Below are 20,810 nucleotides of genomic sequence, written 5' to 3'. Positions count from 1 at the left end.
TCTAGCTTAATTACCAAGACATCACACTCTTTGGGGGATGTTAAAACATCATAAAGCAATACAGAATATATTTGGGAGGTGATATGTATTTCCTAGCTCCCATTCTGTTTGCAATTTGTTAATGCATAAGCTATTTGTATAGTTCTTGTTTGAAGTTTCCATTGACTGCCATGAGGCCCTGTGAAGCGGCTCTCTGCTCTTCCCTGCACCCTCTCCCCCAAGGGAAAGAGCATTGAAAAAGGGTCTGAAAACTTAACAAAAGGGCACGATGCTGTACCCCGTATACTGAGTGTAAGAACAGGCGAAACTCCCCGTGGTGAAAGGAGTGGGAATAGTGGTGGCCTGCAGTGGGGTTCACAAGAGCGGGTAGAGGGAGGCTTCCGAGGTACTAGAAATGTTCTCTACTTGATCTGGGTGGTGGCCACGTGGGTACATATGTCTGTCAAGTTCACTGAGCTGTGGGACATAGTGACTTTTGCACTTTGTTGTACTTCAACAAAAATACTTTAAAAATTGTTTAAGTTGGGAGAAATCCTTGAGTATGACAGGAATTTTCCCTGGAGACAGACTGAAGGGTTCTGAGGGAGGAAGGGGTCCATCCACATCCACGGCTGTACCCAGTCCCCTGCCCAACAGTGAGTGGGGTGCGGGGGGCCGGGAGCAGGAAGGCCAAGACTAGCTTTGCCTCAGACTGTGCGACTCCCGTGACCTTGAGAACTACAACTTCCTCATCTAAAATGAGAGGATTAGCACCTTCCAGGCCTAAAATCCTTTGATTATAGATTTACCCTCCAGGTTATAACCCTTCCTTTTATGCTTCATTAAAAGAAAAGTTCTATGTCCAAAGGCTATCATGGTCAACATGTATAGGAAAGCGGCAGGCAAATTTGAAAACAGAACACAAAGATACACCAGCCAGGGCCCCCAGGGACCGTCACTATGTATGAGCCATGGGACTGTTTACCTTTGAGCACCTGTCCCACCCATCCTGGGGTTGTCAGGCTTGCACCAACAGGTGGGAAACATGGTCCTCTCCTGGTGGGAACCAGGGTTGCAGCAAGCCTGTCTGCACCTCCTACCTCTCCACACCAAGCATCCCAGAAGGCTGCAGACCGCTCTTTCCAGCGCTCTGGGTACCAAGGAGGAGGGCTGCTCGGTGCGACTCAAAGTCAGTGAACACCCAGGGACCCGGCAGTAGTGTCCACTTTGCTCCCAAGAAGGCTGAGCTGGGCCAGGGCAAGGTAGCGATAGCACATGTTCTTGCTAGTGACTATAAACAGGAATTACTGCGAACAGTCTCTCTTTGTCACATTTATTAAGCTATACTTGTGGATCTGTGTGAGTGTGCACACAGACGCACAGGACCACACGGCCTGTGGGAGTCACAGCACGCCCGGCTCATGGAGCTGAGGGTGCGTGCACACCTCTCTGTGTCCCCTGGACTAGGAATGAGCAGTCCAGCTCTCATACAGTGATTTTTGTCTCTAGTTGTCTGATGACCTTAGGACAGTAATTTCCTCTAAAGAGCAATGAGGGAGATTGGACCAGCCAAGACCCCTTGTGAGCTGACCTCTTCACTGTCAGGGCCCTTGGGAGAGCGCTGGGTGGGAGCGTACAGGCAGGGGTGCTGGTTCTGAATGCTGATACAGACTAGTGACATCTGCAACTTTAAAACCTTTCATAGCCCCTCTTCTTTCCACTCAAAAGGACTGTGGAAGCAGAGCAAGGCTCCCAGGGGACAGAAGACAGTGGGAGGGTGGGCAATGTAATTAGATCACGCTGGTGGCAATTCCATTACAGCAGATGTTCAGAAGTGGAATGATTAAAAAATGAGAATTGGGGTTCTCCACTAAGCATCTTGAGGGCATCAGGAAGGCCATGGGAAGATAAAAGAGAACCCTCAGGAAGGTAAGTGGGAACTAACCTGAAGGGCTTTGTAATTTCTCTCGGTCTCCGCCTCTTCACGAACAGTCTGGACCCCATGACTCAGGAACTGTCCCCCCAGGCTGGTGCCAGGCTCACTTGCAGGGCAAGTGGTTACACCTGTGTGTTATTCGTCAGGTAAGTGGCAAGTAGGAAAAGGATCTCTCTTACCTGGTGGTTAGTTGCTGCTGAAGTTCCAGAACACTGGATCTATTCACCAGCAGATACTGGGCCTCGTTAACCAGAGAAAGGGTGGCTGTTACACCAGCAGACTGACCTAAAAGTGATGGCATATTTAAAGAAATATGGAAACAACCTTACAGTTCATAGATGGATGACTAAATAAAGAAGATGTGGCACATATATATATATATACACACATATACATATATCTCTCTCTGAGGTCTATCTGGAAGAAGCCCAGCCATTGTTAATATAACAATGGTTTATATTATTATGGTGATATATAATGGTTAATATACAATGGTGCAACATCAATGTAACCTGGAAGCCAAGGAGAATGGATTGGAATGCACATGCCTGAACAATGATGACTTCACTGTACTAGTTGGTGGGGTGGGGGGATGGGCGACAGTAGACACTATTGAGTGAGCAGCATGTGTACTGTGTGGCCATCGCATTCAAAATGACTGAGCAACTAGGGCAACAAATCTGCATCAAATGTTGCATTAAGCTTGAACATTCCTCTGTGGAAACTATTCACATGATTCAGAAGGCCGCAGCTGTGGGCAGCTGGTGATGGGCAGCTTCATCATGACGATGTGGCCACTCATGCATCACATCTCGTGCGATTTTTTTGGCAAAACATCAAATCACCCAGGTGATTCAGCCCCACTACAGCCCAGATTTGGTGCCCTAAGGCTTCTGGCTTTTCCCAAAACTAAAATCACCTTTGAAAGGGAAGAGATTTCAGACCGTTGATAAGATTCAGGAAAATACAACAGGGCAGCTAATGGCAATTGGGAGAACTGTGTGAGGTCCCAAGGTGCCTACTTTGAAGGGGATGGATGTGTCATTGTCCCATATACAATGTTTCTTGTATCTTATATCTTCTTCAGTAAATGTCTCTATTTTTCATGTTACATAGATGGATACCTTCTGAACAGAGCATAATATTTTTCAGCCATAAAAAGAAGGAAATCTTCTTCTTTGGGACAGCATGGATGGACCCGGAGACTGTTATGCTAAGTGAAATAACTCAGACAGAAAACGACAAACACTGTATGATATCACTTACATGTGGAACCAAAAGAACAAAAACTAGAACAATCTCATAGATACAGAAAACAAACTGGTAGTTGCCAGAGGCAAGAGGCGTGGTGGGTAAGCAAAATGGGTGAGGAAGGTCAAAATTGACTATAGTTAATAATATTGTATTTCATATTTGAAGTTGCTAAAAGAGTAAATTTTAAAAGTACTTATTACAAGAAAAAAATTTTTGTGCCTATGTGTGGTGATGGGTGTAAACTAGATTTATTATGGTGATAATTTCATAATATACACAAATATCAAATCCATTATGTTGCATACCCGAATCTAATATAATGTTATATGTCAATTATACCTCAGTAAAAAATGTTAACACACTTAATTTTTAAATTTTAAAAATAAAAGAAGAGTTGCTTTCTTGGAAGCAAATGAATCGTGCTCCATCGAGTTGCATGTTTTAAAAACAGAGACTATTTCTACAAGGGAAAAAAATGGTGCCCTGGAAATAATAAAAATGTCTTAGGCATGGCTCAAACCTCTCAAACACTAAAAGAAAATTAGCTCCTAGAATACTCTGTTAGTAATCTGAAAATAATAGTAGTAAAATGCTGAAGTGAAGCTGTTCCAGCAGAGAAGACTTGGAGGCAACATTGATGAGAGGAGAGACAGGCAGAGGGGCAGTGGAGGGTGGGGGGCCCTTCCCTGGAGAGCGGGGGAGAGGGCCCGGATGAGGGCCTCAGGCCCAGGAAGGCCTTCCAAATAGTTGGAAAGAAGTTGGGTTTTGTCCTTGGGCAGGTGCAAAATACTGACTTTAGAAATAAATAATACACATTTTAAAACTACTGAAAGGGACCAAATAGTGAAAGAAAATATCAAATGTGTCCAGTACAGCTGGCAGCCTGTGGCCTGGCTTCCATCACCCCTGAGTGGGGCCAACCAACATCACTATGTTTAACCACAATGTTGATGAAAAGGACTGGCTGGACCACAACCAGGTTTGAGGACCCCGGAACACACGTGAATGGAGACTTCTAAGAGAATCACTTTCTGGATCCTCCCCTTCCAAATGTCCTCTTTGCTGAAACGGCTCTGTCAGAGAAGGGGGTTGGGGGTGATGCCATCCCAACCCCTTCCACAAAGGGTCTTTCTCCAACTTCACAGAGGGAAGGCTGCACCTCTCCTTGGGTACATCAGCCCTGGGGACTAAAACTCTCCAGGATGGAAAACAAAAGCCCCATTCAAAGCCTGGGGTCTGTGCTGTGATAACAAAAGTCTCTACAGCCTGGTGAATGACCCTCCTGTAGGTCAGAGGGGTTCTGATTCTTCTTCACTCTCCACGAAACTGCCACACCTAATTAAGTTGTCAAGTGACATGATTAAAGTCATCTTAATGTTAGATCCCTGGGACTCAGAAGAAAGCTTTGAGTGACAGTAGGTTAACCACACTCCTTTCATCCCAAGCTTTTTATTGACTGAAATAAGATTTTTCAGAAGAGAACCAAGGCTGTTCTGATCATAAGTGACAGTTATTGGTGAATATGGGAATTAATGAAGGGAAGCCCAGCCATCTCATTAAGAGATTCGTTTTCAAAAATGTTTTCACTGTCTTTTGAAATTTATAATATATTTTTGTTGCTTTGATCAACTGTATATTATTAAAAATTATGATAACTCAACCTAGAAGAAATTTCCTAACACTTAGACTCTTACGATGACAATTAATTCTAAAAATGTTTATACTTTCCAGTTTACATAGAATTTTAGTTTCAGATAAATATAATAAGGTGATCAAAGAAAGATTTTCAAGCATAGAATATATGACACTAAGATAAAATCCCATTAAAGAAGGAGGATGGAAATGTAAGTTGAAGGAAAAGGAAAGATAAAACATCTGATGACTAAAAGGCAGTTTGTGTATGTATTTAATAAATATTCATGGGAACCAAACCACTGAAACACTGAGATTCCACTGGCTAGTGTTTTAAAAGGATGATCTACAAGTTTTCATTTAAAATGACTATATTTATAATATGCTGGATAGAAGTCATGTCCTTTACAATTATCTAAACTACGTTTTTGCTTGTTTCGTATTTTAGTTTTTATTGAATTTACTATGGTGACATTGGTTAATAAAATTATATAGGTTTCAAGTGTACCATTCTATAATACATCATTTGTATATTGTATTGTGTGTTCGCCACCCAAAGTCAAGTCTCTTTCTGTCACTGTTTATCCCCCCGTCGTACCTTCTCCTACCTCCTTCCAACTCCTCTTTCCCTCTGGTAATCACCTACTGTTCTCTGCATCTATGAGGTTTATTTTTCTTTTCTTAATCCCTTCACCCTTTTCACCCAGCCCCCAAACTCACCTCCCCTATGGCAGCTGTCAGTCTGATCTCCGTATCTATGAGTGTGTTTCTATTTGCTTGCTAGTTTATTTTGTTCATTAGATTCCACACATCACTGAAATCATATAGTACTTATCTTTCTCTGACTGATTTATTTCACTTAGCATAATACTTTCTAGGTCCAGCCATGCTGTCACAAAAAGTTAGATTTCCTTCACTTTTATGGCCAAGTAGTAGTCCATTGTGTAAATGTACCACAATTTCTCTACCCACTCATCTACTGATGGGCACTGGGGCTGCTTCCATATCTTGGCCACTGTAAATACCACTGCAATGAACATAGGGGTGCATATGTTCTTTCCAATCAGTATTTTGGGTTTCTTTGGATATATTCCCAGAAGTAGAATCACTGGGTCATAAGATAGTTCCATTTTTAATTTTCTGAGTTAACTCCATACTGTTTTCCACAATGACTGCCTTACTCTGCGTTCCCACCAACAGTGCACTGAGGGTTCCCCTTTCTCCACATCCTCTCCAACTCTTGTTGTTTGTTGATTTATTGATGATAGCCATTCTGACAGGTGTGAGATTTCAATTTGCATTTCTCTGGTGATTACTGACACTGAGCATCTTTTCATACGCCTATTGGCCATCTGTATGTCCTCTTCACGTAAGTGTTTTATTCATGTTCTTTGCCCATTTTTTAATTGGGTTGTTTGGCTTTTTAGTGTTGAATTGTATAAGTTCTTTATAAATTTTCGATATTACCCCATATCAGATGTACCATTGGGGAATATGTTCTCCCATTCATTTTGTCGATGGTTTCCTTTGTTGTGCAGAAACTTTTTAGTTTGAGGTTGTCCCATTTGTTTATTTTTTGTTTGTTTCCCTTGCCTGAGGAGACTTGTCAGAAAATACATTGCTACAAGAAATGTTTGAGATTCTACTGCCAATGTTGTCTTCTAGGATTTTTATGGTTTCAAGTCTAACATTTAAGACTTTAATCCATTTTGAGTTTATTCTTATGGTATAAGAAGGTGGTCTTATACCTTCAATTTTTTGTGCATATGTGTCCAATTTTTTGTACATGAGTCCAATTTTCCCAACACCAATTATTGAATAGACTGTCTTTACCCCATTATATGGTCTTGCCTCCTCTGTCAAATATTAATTGGCCATAAAGGTGCAGGTTTATTTCTGGGCTCTCTATTCTGTTCCATTGATCTATATGTCTGTTTTTATGCCAGTACCATGCTATTTTTATTACTATGGCTTTGTAATACATTTTGATACCAGGTCACATGATTTCTCCAACTTTGTTCTTCTTTCTCAAGATTGCTGTGACTATTACTTTTTTTGTGGTTCCACATAAATTTTTGGAATATTTGTTCTAGTTCCATGAAATGTGCCATTGCTATCTTTATAGTAATTGTGTTTAGTCTATAGATTGCTTTGGGTAGTATGGACATTTTTATATTAATTCTTCCTCTCCATGAACACAGTATATGCTTGCACTTATTTGTATATTCTTCAGTATCTTTCTTCAGTATCTTATAATTTTCTGAGTACAAGTGTTTTACCTCATTTGTTTAATTTATTCCTAGGTATTTTTTTCATGCAATTGTTTGGTTTTGTTTTTTTTTTTAAAGCAATGGGAATGTTTTCTTAGTTCATTTCTGATAGTTCATTATTGGTGTATAAAAATGCAAACAATTTGCCTTTCATTCTGCAAAGGAAAGGTCACTGGTTCTATTCCTAGTCAGGGCACATGCCTGGGTTGTGGGTTCAGTCCCTGGGTAGGGGCACATCCCAGGCAACCAATTGATGTTTCTCTCTCACATCGATGCTTCTCTCCTCTTTCTCCCTCCCTTCCCCTCTCTTTAAATAAAATCTTTTTTTAATGCAACTAATTTATGGATGCTTATTTTGTATTCTGCTACTTTACTGAATTCATTTTATCAGTTCTAGTAGTTTTTTGGTGGAATCATTAGGTTCTCTATGGACAGTATAATGTCACCTGCAAATAATGACAGCATCCGTGCCTTTGTGTGTTTTTCAGTTTTTTTCTCGTGATCGATTTCTAGTTTCATACCATTGTTGTTAGCGATGCATGATATGATTTCAATCTTAAACTTACTGAGATGTGTTTTCTGTCCTAACATGTAGTCTGTCCTAGAAAATGTTCCATGTGCAGTTGAAAAGAACGTATATTCTGTTGCTTTGTGGTGAAATGCTCTGAAGACATCAGTTAAATCCATCTGATCCAGTGTGTCATTTAAGGCTGTTATTTCCTTGTTGATTTTCTGTCTCAAATATTTATTCACTGATGTCAACATGGTGCTAAAACCCTGTACCATCGCTGTATTACCACTGATTTCTCCCTTTATGTCCATCAAGATCTGCATTATATATTTAGGTGCTCCTATGTCAGGCACATAAATGTTATAAGGGTTATATTCTCTTGTTGGATTGCTCCCTTTATCATTATGTAGTGTCTTCTTTGTCTCTTCCTATACTCTTTGTTTTAAAGTCTTACTTGACCCTTTGTTTTAAAGCTACCCCAGCTTTTATCCATTTCCATTTGCATGAAATGTCTTTTTCCACCTTTTTATTTTTAGTCCGTGTGCGTCTTTAATTCAAAGGTGGTTCTTTTGTAGACAGCATATATATGGGTCTTGTTTTATATCCATTCCGCTATGTTATGTCTTTTGATTGGAGCATTTATAATTAAAGTGATTGTTGATAGGTAAGCATTTATTGCCATTTTATTCTTTATAACTATGTTCTTCTAGTTTTTTTTTCTTATTCTTTTTAAATAAGACCCTTAAAATTTCTTGTAATACTGGTTTGGTGGCAATGAACTCCTGTTCAGATGCAGCTCCAAACTCACCTCTTCCCTAAAGTCCTTCATAACTCTCTCCAGGTATAGAGGATGCTTCCCCCATGCTCATGCCCTTTGCACACACCTTCACTATAGAGTTGCTGTCTGCTGGTGAGTCGTTGCACCGGCAACCTGAGATGCACACAGAAGATGGTTTGACTTTAGGTGGTGGGCATACAGTGCGGTATACAGATCTAGTGTCATGGAGATGCACACGTGACACCTATGTGGTCCTGTTAACCCATGTCACCCAATAAACTTAATAAAAAGTATCTCAAAAATAAAAATAAAATGTTTCCCTAAAAATAAACTAAACTGAGACCCTGAAGGACCATGACTATTGCTTAATAATCTCAGCCAGCGTCCCGAGGACCCAGCTAAGCCCCAGGTAAGCAGGAGGCATCAAGAATAATTGGAACATATTCAATAAGATCATTTAAAGGGTATCACTGGTCCTGAAGAATCCCACTCCTTGTGTGTCTCTACATGAAAATGTTCATTTCTCTCTCCCATCTAATCATGTCTCTAAGCTAACCCATGCCCAAACACCATCAGCTCACCTCCTCACTAAAATGAGCAGATATTTTTCCCCTTATCCATCATATAGGAACTCAAATTTTTAAACAGTTCATGACATGAAAAATTGTCATAACTTGTAAAAGTCTAAGTAGATTACATCCTTTGATTCCCCTCTCTGTCACACATTTTCAGGGAGTCACGGATTCACCTGTGCAGATCCCAAGACCCCATTACTGGTCCTCATATGATCAAAATGCTGTTTGGATTCACAGGCCAGTCTCTCTGAGAGCTGATCTCGAGGACAGGTCATCCCCGCACCGACCAGTAACAATGATCCATGCTTTCATTCATCTAGTATTTACTGAGCAACTACTATTTGCCAGGTGCTACTCTAAGCACGAGGCACACAGCACTGAACAAAGCAGGTAAAATCCCTGACCTCACAGAGCTCACGCTCTGGTAGAGGGAAGGCAGGGCATATTCAGGATAACAGTGAAATGCACGGCCCATAGGATGTGAACGGTGCCACAGAGACAGACAACACAGGACAGGGAGCTGGGGAAGTTCCCGTGAGACCTTCGGTTCTGTGGAGAGAAGTCAGCCAAGGCTTCCCTGAGAAGACAACACTTAAACAGACCTGAAAACGATCTGTTCTTTCTCTATGGTACTATTAACTTCCAAGTACTTTCTTCTCTGCTGTCTCACTTCGTCCTACAAACAGCTTATAGCAGGAAAGCTGTCAAAATGTGTTAAAGTCTAAATACCTGAGGTCTACAGAAGTTGAGGCAGCAAGGACTTGCCAAGGTCTCATGCCATTTGGAGACAGAGCCAAGACTAGAAACCCAGATTTTCTTAGGACTTAGCAAGCTATCAATGCTCTTATTTAACAAAACAAAATAGTGCTTCTAGTTATGCATGGCTGAGGCCGAGGGCTTGAGCAGAGGTGAGGCAGCTGCCTGGGAGCCCACCCGCCTCTCAGGGTTCTCCTGGAGGCCACACATAGGTCCTGCTGATCTGGGCCACCAGGCGCCTTTTCATGGAAGGTAGACCACTGCTTTCTGTACACAAGCAAGTTGCCCCGTAACTCCACCTCACGGGCTCACTCTGGTGCACGCAATGGTGAGCCCGAGCTCCTGTGCCCAAGAACCAATCTGGAATGGGATACCTTGGTGCTGTTTCTTCTTGGCGTTCCTTTGGAAGTTCGAACATTGTTTGATCAAATGGCATGGACGGCCCAAAAACTTTGACAACCAGCTTGAAATTTTTTCTCCACAATCGTAAGTATTTACCCTGACCAAAAAGAAAAAAAAGGAGGGATGGTGAATGTTATATAGTATTTAAGTAACAATCTAAATGGCAGAAAGGAATTGTATATAATTAATATAATATAATATATGAAAAATCATTGAGCCCCCAGCCAGAGGAAGCCTAAAGTGACAGATGTCTCAGGAAGCTGCAGGGAGATTTCCAAGGCACAGCCAGACCTGAGATAAGGGGCTTGTGCAAAGCTTTAAGAGCAGATAAAAGGATTTAGAAGTTCCTCTGGAAAGACCTTGTTTATATAAATTCTAGCCACTGAGAAAACAAACATTGGAATTTTAGACTTTCCAGGCCATTACTGTGCTTTAAGAGCCCTCTTTCCCAGACACGTGTCTTGGTTTTGTTACTATGGGCCTGACTGATATTTTCTCTCACAGCCAGACCACATGGATTGACAGGTTTGGTTTGTTAAAAATCAAACAAATCAACAACAACAAAAAAACACTCTATACCTATAAATTCCCAAGGGAAGTACATTTATTGATCTGGTTTTAAAACTCTATGTTCTATAATTTTTAAATAGGATTTCAAATTTAAAATTTTTTTAAAGCTGTACATCACCAGAATTTATATGAAAAATTTCTAATATCTTGCAGTGGAATTGTGAGACAGATATTATTGCACACCTATTTTACCCTTAATTTTTACTGAAAAAAACAAAGTTGCCTTTCTCTTCTACAAAGGGAAGACAAGAATGAAACCTCACTTCTCGGCACATTCTTTCCGGTGCTTTGAGAGACTGCACCAAATTCCATTTTCACTATATTAAGGACTCATGGTTCCGAGCATAAGAAGCCTACCCTCTAGCTATCTGATAAGCTTTATTAACCAGAAACATGGCAACCCTCTCAGGTGCACCTGAACGAAAAGTACCACCAGGATGAGCCTGGTAAGTAACTGCAGGAATTCCTAAATGGCTCTGCTTCAGTCAGTGAGAAGATTGACAACGGTGACAGGCAAAAATGTTTCCCCGAGATTCACTCCCTGGTTTGACGTGCTGCGGTGAGTGTGTATTGGCACAAGTACTGGTGAAAAGACTCACTCTGTGCCCAGCTCCTGCCCAGCATGGGCCAGTGTCTGTGATGCTCAGGTAGGCCCAGCAGGACCTATCCCTTCGCACCTTTCCTGAGGGGTAACCCTTCATCACCCCACTGAGACCCAGGGACCCCAAATCTGAGCCCAGTTTAGATACAGCTTTAGTGTCTGACATACCATCTCACAGCCTGTGTGACAAGAGGCAGAGCAGAAAGTGGACGCACTCAGACCTCACGCTATGCAGGGTCCCGTCCCCTAAGCACACACACCTCCTAATGAGTCCACTGTGCTGACCGACCAGCAGTTAGCAGTGTAGAGCACACACATACCTCCTAGTGAGTCCCCTGTGCTAACTGACCAGCAGTTAGCAGTGTAGAGCACACACATACCTCCTAGTGAGTCCACTGTGCTAACTGACCAGCAGTTAGCAGTGTAGAGCACACACACACCTCCTAGTGAGTCCACTGTGCTGACCGACCAGCAGTTAGCAGTGTAGAGCACACACATACCTCCTAGTGAGTCCACTGTGCTAACTGACCAGCAGTTAGCAGTGTAGAGCACACACACACCTCCTAGTGAGTCCACTGTGCTGACCGACCAGCAGTTAGCAGTGTAGAGCACACACACACCTCCTAGTGAGTCCACTGTGCTAACTGACCAGCAGTTAGCAGTGTAGAGCACACACACACCTCCTAGTGAGTCCACTGTGCTGACCGACCAGCAGTTAGCAGTGTAGAGCCTTCCATGTAGAAATCTGTAGTGAACTGTTTCAGTTCTGGGGGGTGAATTGGTTGGGGTGTTAGATGGGCTGGTTCCCACAATCAGAAAAGGGGCTGTTCCACATGTTTTGGGGTCCAGATTAGATTTAGATAAAAAGGGATGCAGGTATTCAACATATTCAATAAATAGTTTTATAAACATTCACAATTGGGAAATAAAATAAAAAAGCTGTTATTATATTCAACCTCACTTTCTACATTTCCTAGAATTTAGCAGATGTTTTATTATCAGTAACTCAGAGTAGACAATAGTCTACAACTTTATGAAATATAATTTATGGGTTATTACCTGAAAATCATACAACCTGAGGGACATGACACCCCCCTCACCTCAGCTTCCACGCCCAATCCAGCAGCACGCTCAGGAGAGTCTATCTCCAAAATATATACCTGACTCCCACCTGACTTTCTCCCTGACCCTGGCCCAAGCCTCTCACTGCCACCCTGACCCCCTTCCAACTATGTACACTCACAAGCCAGTCCTTTCAAAACACAAATCAGGTCCCTACCCTCACCGCTCTATGGCAGCCACCCACCAAGCTCCACCAGGCCTCCTCTGAACTGCTCCTCTCTCACCCTACCTCCCGCACCGCCCCCACACCACACCGTTCCAGGCTCCACAGGAAGCACATAGATGGAGTCCTGCTCTCTCAGTCGGCATTGTAGCAGACATCCTAGTGGGAGGGACTAAAGATACATGTTGGGGAAACAGTAAGTGCAAAGGAGAAGAACGCAGCAGAGAAGCAGAGGGGGAAGGGCTCATTCTGTGGGACATCAGGGGTCCCTCTGAGAAAGTGGCTTTTCGGCAGAGACCTGCTAGAAGTGAGACTGATGGAGGTGAGGGAGTGAGCCCTGGGGAGGTGTAAATAGGGGAAGAGCATTCCAAGCACAGGAAACAGCAAGTGCAAAGTCCTAAAAGGGAGCATGATGGTAGGTTTGAAGAACAGCGAGGAGCCAGCAAGGTGAGAGCAGAGTGTGCAGGTGGAGGTGGAGAGGGGGAAGGGAGTGGCAGCAGACGGGATGGAGGACTCAGCAGAGGACTCTTCCCGCTCCTGCCCCCCTGCAGATGTCTGAGATTTTCAACAGCTGCAGACTCTCACCTGTCCGCACAGACCTTGCTTTGGCAAATCTGAGCCCGTTCACCATTCTCCTCAAGAGGCACTTCTATAGGCTCCATTCCTGACAGACAAAGGGTAGAGGCAAACTTGTTATCACGCAAAAAGAACAACTATGGAAGTCAAAGTCCAAAATATACAAGAATCTTAATGACCCTGGAAATTGGTAGCATCAGGTAAGTGTCTGGGTCTTGGAAATCTCTTTATAACACAGAGATTCTCTTCAGCATGCTCAGTACCACCAACAGCGTGTGCATCCAGCCGCTCTGTCAGGGGACACCCTGCATTGGCCAGGTACACCCACAGTCCCTGGAGCACTACAAATTCCCTTGGAAGCTTTCTCTACCTCTGGATGGGTCCACATCCCGAGGTCATTGTTCTCTCTGCTGCCTACAATTCTTTAGAAATAGATAAAGGTGAGATCATATGGTATCTGTCCCTCACAACTGGAACATAATCAACAGAAGAAAAAAGCAAACAAAATATAACCAGAGACATTGAAGTTAAGAACAATCAAACAATGGTCAGGGGGAGTGGGGAGGGGACAGTGAGGAGAGGGGATTACAGGAACCACTATAAAGGACACATGGACAAAATCAAGGGGGAGGGTGGAGGCGGGGGAGGGAGGTGGGTTCGGCTGGGGTGGGGTGGAGGGATGGGGGAAAAAGGCAGACAACTGTAATTGAATAACAATAAAAATTTTTAAAAAAGAAATATATGGGGAATAAAAATTAAAAAAAGAAAGAAATAGGTAGGCATGAAGACTGGTTCTGTAAAGATATCGGCATATTGTCAATTCTCAGTAGCCCCTGGGAGTCAGCATCGAAGTGGATTCCTGTACCAATCATCATTATCTCCACAAATCTGCTACTATGTCAGTGGGGTTGGGAAGCTGTTTTTAAATGACTATACACACACACACACACACACACACACAGATATATAAAGGAGTATATCGTACTTGTACATAACAAGTTAAAAAATAAGAACATTCACCCACTACTCAGCTAAAGTGGGATTCATTCTTTAAATAAAATTAGAGTAAAATATGTGGATAAAACTAATAGAAACTGAGCTGATGCTATGAAGGAGTGGGAGACCTCGGATAAAGGCTGGAACTGCTGAGTCCCTCTGCCACTCAGCTCTCCTCCTCCTCCTCCCTGAGTCATTAAAAGTACAGGGGAAAGGCACAAAGCCAAGACACCTGAGCAGAATTTGTGGAGGCCACTTACTGTGTGGACAAAAATGGGACCTCCTCCTGTGTGGCCCACCTGTGTTCCCCAGCCCTCTCCACGTGACTGCCAGTCACACTGTCCCTCAGGTAGGCACATGGTAGGCACACCTGCTTCCCTGCTTATCTTGGTCCTGTTTCACCACACGCAGCACAGCCAACTCCTACACCCTTGTACTCACACTTAAGGTCACACCCTCTGCCCAGGTGCATGCCCATCAAAACAGGCTTCTCACTACCCCAAAGACAGTGAAGCAAAATCTGCGTAGCAGATACTTCGTGAACTGTGTCCCCTGCTTATCTTACACATGCATAGCCACTTCTACACTCCTGTCCCTGTTGGGGAATGCCAGCAGTAGAATTACCCAGAATTCTGCAGAAGCTTTGAGAAGGAATGTGCTGTGCTGATTACAGATGCTGCCACGTTGAAAGGGTGGGCGTGGAAGAATGATACCGTGCCAGGCATGCACCCACCTGGGAGAGCAGCAAAGTGAGTCTGGAACAGCAGTTATGAGGAAGTAACCACAGCAGAAGGGACAGCATGTGGACAAGTGCCAAGGCATGACTGCACCCTTGGGCAACCAGCAGGAGGCCTCTGCTCAGTCTCTTTCTACCCTTACCCCAAACTCTGCATAAATCACAGAAGAGCATAAATAGGGCCCTCACATGCCATATAAAGGTCATCACAGACATTTCGCTAAGGCAACAAAATCTGGGGTCCCTACATGCATTGAACTCAAGGAGCCCCCAAGAAGGTTCCTTGGCACTGAGTTTATTCCATATGTACTAAGCCCTCAGAGATACAGCAATGAAAGAGCCTGACCTCTGGACTCAAGATGTCTAAAATCTTTGAGAGCGACAAGTCCCACATATAAAACCACTATAGTGCCTGTTTTATTGGTTATTATTTAGTTTGGCCTGTCATACATTGCCAAAGGATGCTGTTACCCCACCCACAGCGCCGGAAGCCCCTACACGTGCGCAGAATGTCTGATGTGTGTGGGGGACACCACGCCACCTCACAAAGTGCTGATGTTTGGGATAGAAGACATTTGAGCATTGGGGGTTTTCTCTCTTCCTTTTCTTACATTCTGAGAAAACCTCTACTTAGTTACGATGTCCATTTTTATGCTTCAGAGAATAGAAATGATCCACTCAACTGTTTTTGTATGTTATTACCCTGGGCACCTGAACTTGAACAAGAAAAGTACCATGTCAATCTCACTAATAAAAAAACAGGTACAAAATTACTAAATAAAATATCAGCAACCCAAATGTATCAACAACTCACCACCAAATAGTGTTTTCTTTCCCCCAAGAGTTCAAGGATAGTTCAGTACTGGACAACCTGCTAACGTAAGACATTAGCAGTAATGTCTTGTAATGTATACATTACTGTGATGTATATTCTATTACATCACAGTTATAGAATATAGAAGGAAAGCATGATAACCAACAGGTACAGAAAAAGCATTCAGTAAGAATTGACTATTATTCCTAAGTGCTCATCAGTAAATGAGTGGATCAAAAGACAGTAGTACATTTACACAATCGAATACTACACAGCAGAAAGAATGAAGGAACTCCTACCTTTTCCCGCCAGCATGGATGGAACTGGAGAGCATTATGCTAAGTAAAATAAGCCAGGCAGTGAAAAACAAATGCCATATGATGTCACCTACAAATGGAACCTAATCAACAAAACAAACAAACGAGCCAAGTAGAACCAGAGGCGTGGAAACGAGGAACAGACTGACAGTGAACAGAGAGGAGGGGGGGAAGGAAATGGCAGGAGGGGAAGGGTCTAGTCAAAGAACAGGTGTAAATGACCCATGGACATGAATGATGGGGGGGGGGGGTGCGGACAGGTGGGGTGGTGGCGGGGAAGGGCAATGGGAGAAAATTGGGACAACTGTAATAGAACAATTTTAAAAAAGAACTATTATTCATGGCAAAACTTTCAGCAAAATAAGAAAAGGACTACTTAGACTGGTAAATCAAATCAATCAAATACCTACAGTAAACATCATCCTCATTTTTGAGACTTTAGAACCATTCTATTCAAATCAGTAATAAAGAAGGATATATTCCATCACTGTTCTGACATTATACAAAAAAGCCTAGCAAATGAAGTAAGATTAAAAAAAGAGAGAGAAATAAAAGTTAGAGAGGAAGGTACGAAACTATAATTATTAGATGATATGCCTATTTACATAGAACATGCAAGAAAATCTTCAGATCAAGTAATAAAACTAACAGAAATTCAAAAAAATTACTGGGTAAAACACAAATATACAAAAATCAAGTGTTTTTATATGGCATTAATAACCAATTAAAACATTTAATAGAAAAAATAGTATTTGAAATACTCAAATAAACTATTCTATAGCCAAAAAATGTGCACAAATGTTCTGGAAACTGTTATTAAAATTTGAAGTAATTAAAGAAGTTTTAAATGAAGAGAAATACTATTTATGTATAAAAGATTTTACATTATATGACATAAATTCTCCTGAAATGAATATATGACATTACAGTCAAAGTATCACTATGAATATATAACTTAAAGATACATGATTTTGCAACCAAAATCCCAACAGGACACACCAATGAAAATACAGAGATCGTCAGAATGGATAAAGAGCATGAGCCAGCTATACGCTGGGTACAGCCACTCACCTCCAATTTAACAGAATAGGCAGATTAAAAGTAAAGTGGAGCCATCGAGAAGAGGAAAAGACAACCTACAGAATGAGTGAAAATATTTGAAAATTTTTGATCTGAAAAGGGACTTCTATCAGAATATATAAAGAACACTTACAATTCAATAATCCAAAAGTAAATAAGCAAAGAATTTGAATAGATATTTTTCTGAAGAATATGTACAAGTGGCCAATAAACACATGAAAAGATGGTCATCGTCATTATCATCAGGGAGATGCAAATCAGAGTGACCTGAGATAGCACCGCATACCCACCAGGTGGCTGTTCAAAACCAGCAACAGAAAAGAACAAGTGTCAGGGAAAATGTGGACAAATTAGAACCTTCATGCATTGCTAGTGGGAATGTAAAATGGTGATGCAGCCACTTTGGAAATACTAAAAATAGAGTTTCCATATGGCCCATCAGTTTCACTCCTAGGTATAGACCCCAAATAATTTGTACACAGACATTCATAACAGTATTATTCGTAATGGCCAAAAGTGGAAACTACTTAAAATATCCATACACTGATGAATGGATTAAAATATAGCATACCCATACAATGGAATATCATTCAACAATATGAATGGCCCTTGAAAACACATTGCTAAATCAAAGAATCCAGTTACACACTGTATGATTCCATTGATGTGAAACATCCAGAATAGGCAAGTCCACAAAAACAGAAAATAGATTAGTGGTTGCCAAGGGTTGGGCGTGAGGTCGGAAGTGGGGAGTGACTATTAATGGGATGGAGCTTCTCTTTTAGAGTGACACAGAAGTTCTCAGATTGATCGTGGTGACAGCTGAACAACTTTGTAAACATACAAAAAAATAAAAATAAAAACCATTGAACTGTATACTTTAAACAGAAACATTTTATGGTATGTTAAATAAATATCAATGACAGTAAAAGAAATAAAGGAAAGGAAAATAATACACCTTGCAAACACTAACACTAAAAAGAGAGCTGAATGGCTATATTAGTATTAAACAAAGAATTTCATACTTCACAAAAAGTAATTACCATGTATAAAGAGGGATATTACTTAAAGAAAGAGCAATTCATAAAGATATAATAATAATAATAAGTGAAGCAAAAACCAACAGCACTAAAAGGGAAATTTAGACAAATCCACAATTACAGCTGGGAACTTGAACACTCTTCTCTCAGTAATGAACAGAACCAGTAGTCAGAAAAAATCAAGAAGTATATAGGAAAACAGCAAAATGTTCATTCTAGAAAATGGTTCGGCAGTTTCTTTTAAAGATAAACATACACTTACCACTGGAGTCAGCAATACACTCCTAAGTAATTATTCTAGAGAAGTGAAAACTTCTATTTACCCAAAAACTTGCATGTGAATGTTTGTAGCAGCTCTATTCATAATTACTCAAAAGTGGAAACAACCCATATGTCCGCCAACAGACGAGTGGATAAACACACTCTGATATATCCTCACAGTGGAATGCCACTCAGCAACGAACAATGAACTAGTGATACATGTGATCACTTGGATCGCAAAGGCATCATGCTGAGTGAGAGTAGCCAATCTCAAAACACCATATACTGTATGATTTTATATATATAATATTCTCAAAAATAAAACTATAGTATTCTCAAAAATAATAAAGACAGAACAGATATCTGATTACCAGGCATTACGGGTGAGGCGAAGAGAGACCACTAATGGATAGCATGACAGAATTTGCTGGGGTCATGGAACTGCTCTGTGTCTTGATTGTGGGAGTGGCTACACAAGTCTATGCATGAGTTAAAATTCACAAAGGAAAACAAAAGGCCAAGGAAGAGCCAAGACAATTTGGAAAGATGAAGTAGAAGAATGTGCCCTACCAGATATCAAGTCTCCTTTTATAGCCCTAGTAGTAACACTGACCTAGTGGTTCAAGGGAAAATAAACCACTGGAACAGAATAGAATACCTACAGCCAAGAAACACAATTGTGGATATATAGAAATGTGATCCATACAAAAGTTCAGCTACGAGTTAGGAGAAACATTAGAATAGTCTACAAAGGGTAGGTGGGCTGCCGAAGAAGGAAGAGTGAGACCAAGGAGAAGTACGCAGGGAATTTCAGCTAGATCTGTAATGCTTTTTAAAGATTTTATTTATTTATTTTTATAGAGAGGGGAAGGGAAGGAGAAAGAGGGAGAGAAACATCAATGTGTGGTCACCTCCTGCGCACCCCCTAATGGGGACCTGGCCCAAAACCCAGGCATGCGCCCCAACCGGGAACCAGCAACCCTTTGGCTCACAGCCCACACCCAATCCACAGAGCTACACCAGCCAGAGCTATAACGTTTTTTATTTCTTAAAAGAAAGAAGAGGAAGAGAAGAAGGAGAAAGTTGGATAGGAAGAGAGGGGGAGGAGGAATCTGAAGCAAATGTGGCCAAATATAAAGTTGTGTTAAAATTGGATGCTCTATTATGTCCCCAGGACAGGAAATTACTTGAACGCAAGAATAGAATGGACTGTTCCCTACAGCCACAGGCAGGAGATAACACTGGAACACACTGCAGCCTCCTGTTACAATGCCCCAACAGCCCAGGGACCACACAATAGCACCCTCCACCCTTTCTTAATCCAGTTATAATCCAATAAGAACTCAAAGCCCCCACCCTTCAACGCTGGTGTATCTCTCCACACCATGGCCATCTCCTTCTTGGAGAGTGAATCAAAACTTCATTCTCTACAAAAAGAATTGGATGCTCTAATTGTATATCATGTTCTTCTCCATACCTGTGCTGTCCAACATTATAGCCACTAGCTACATGTAATAATTCAAATTAATCAAAATTAAATAAAATTTAAAATTCAGTTCTGGAGTCCCACTAGCTATATTTCAAGTGCTCAGTAGCCACAGGTGACTGCTGGCTACCAAACTGGGCAAATAGATAATGAGCAATTCCACCAGCACAGAAAGTTCCATTGGACAAGGTTGGTCTACACTTTCATATGTGTTAGATTGTTTATAATAAAAGTCAGTATGGAAGAATTAAAGCTTGCAGTATATACAGGGGTAGACAAAAGCATGTTTGAAGTCAACCACCTCAGAAGGCAATGGGACTAACCCAAGCAGGTCGATAAAATTCCGATTTGCTTACTGATTTTCAAAGATTACAAGGAATGTGTAAATAACAAAGGCCAGCAATTTGAGCACTTACAAGATTCTACCTAAATGTACTGTGCCATTGTGACATTCTTTTGAGTTAATAAAGGTATTAGAGCAATTATAACCTGTCCCAAGACGGGTAGCTCAGTTGGCTGGAGCGTTACCTGGATACACCAAGGTTGCGTGTTTGATCCCCAGTCAGAGCACATACAGGAATTGGTTCAATCCCCAATCAGGGCACATACAGTGAATAAGTGGAACAACAAATTGATGTTTTTCTCTCTCCCATTTTCTCTCTCTCTCTAAAATCAATAAAATTTTTAAAAATCATAACCTGCATGTCTTTCCATATGAACTGTAAACCTACTTTTGCTCACCCCTGTATTATGATGACTGAAGGAAATAAAAGGAATGTAAGTGAAAAGCACATCATATATATAATCTCAAAAGTTGTGCCTCTCTACTTTCTGATTGGATCATTAGATCTTTACCTTTCCTCAGAAAATTCCCATAACAAAACAGGAACAAATCTTTTGTTGTCTCTTCTAGACATCATTTCACTTTCGGATTATTTTAATACTTTGTAGAGGA

At 41.5% G+C, this 20,810-nt stretch overlaps 1 protein-coding gene across 3 annotated transcripts in view; it reads right to left on the bottom strand.

Annotated features, from left to right (window-relative positions):
- MOCOS (molybdenum cofactor sulfurase) overlaps positions 1–20,810 on the bottom strand; it is a 49,782-nt gene that overhangs the window by 4,706 nt on the left and 24,266 nt on the right. For 2 of the 3 annotated variants that reach the window (XR_008425340.1, XM_053913037.1), the window contains exons 10-12: positions 13,135–13,213; positions 10,066–10,190; positions 2,095–2,200 (exon numbers count right to left, since the gene is read on the bottom strand). Coding sequence is in view for 1 of the 3 variants with exons in the window: in XM_053913037.1 (XP_053769012.1) it covers positions 2,095–2,200; positions 10,066–10,190; positions 13,135–13,213 (310 nt within the window). In the remaining 2 variants the exon portion in view is untranslated. Of the gene's footprint in view, positions 1–2,094; positions 2,201–8,390; positions 8,514–10,065; positions 10,191–13,134; positions 13,214–20,810 lie in introns of all 3 variants that reach the window. The other variant, XR_008425341.1, reaches the window with a different exon arrangement.

Source organism: Desmodus rotundus, chromosome 10 (assembly GCF_022682495.2).
Source record: "Desmodus rotundus isolate HL8 chromosome 10, HLdesRot8A.1, whole genome shotgun sequence".
Lineage (NCBI taxonomy): Eukaryota > Metazoa > Chordata > Mammalia > Chiroptera > Phyllostomidae > Desmodus > Desmodus rotundus.
This window is presented reverse-complemented; position numbering and strand designations above follow the sequence as displayed.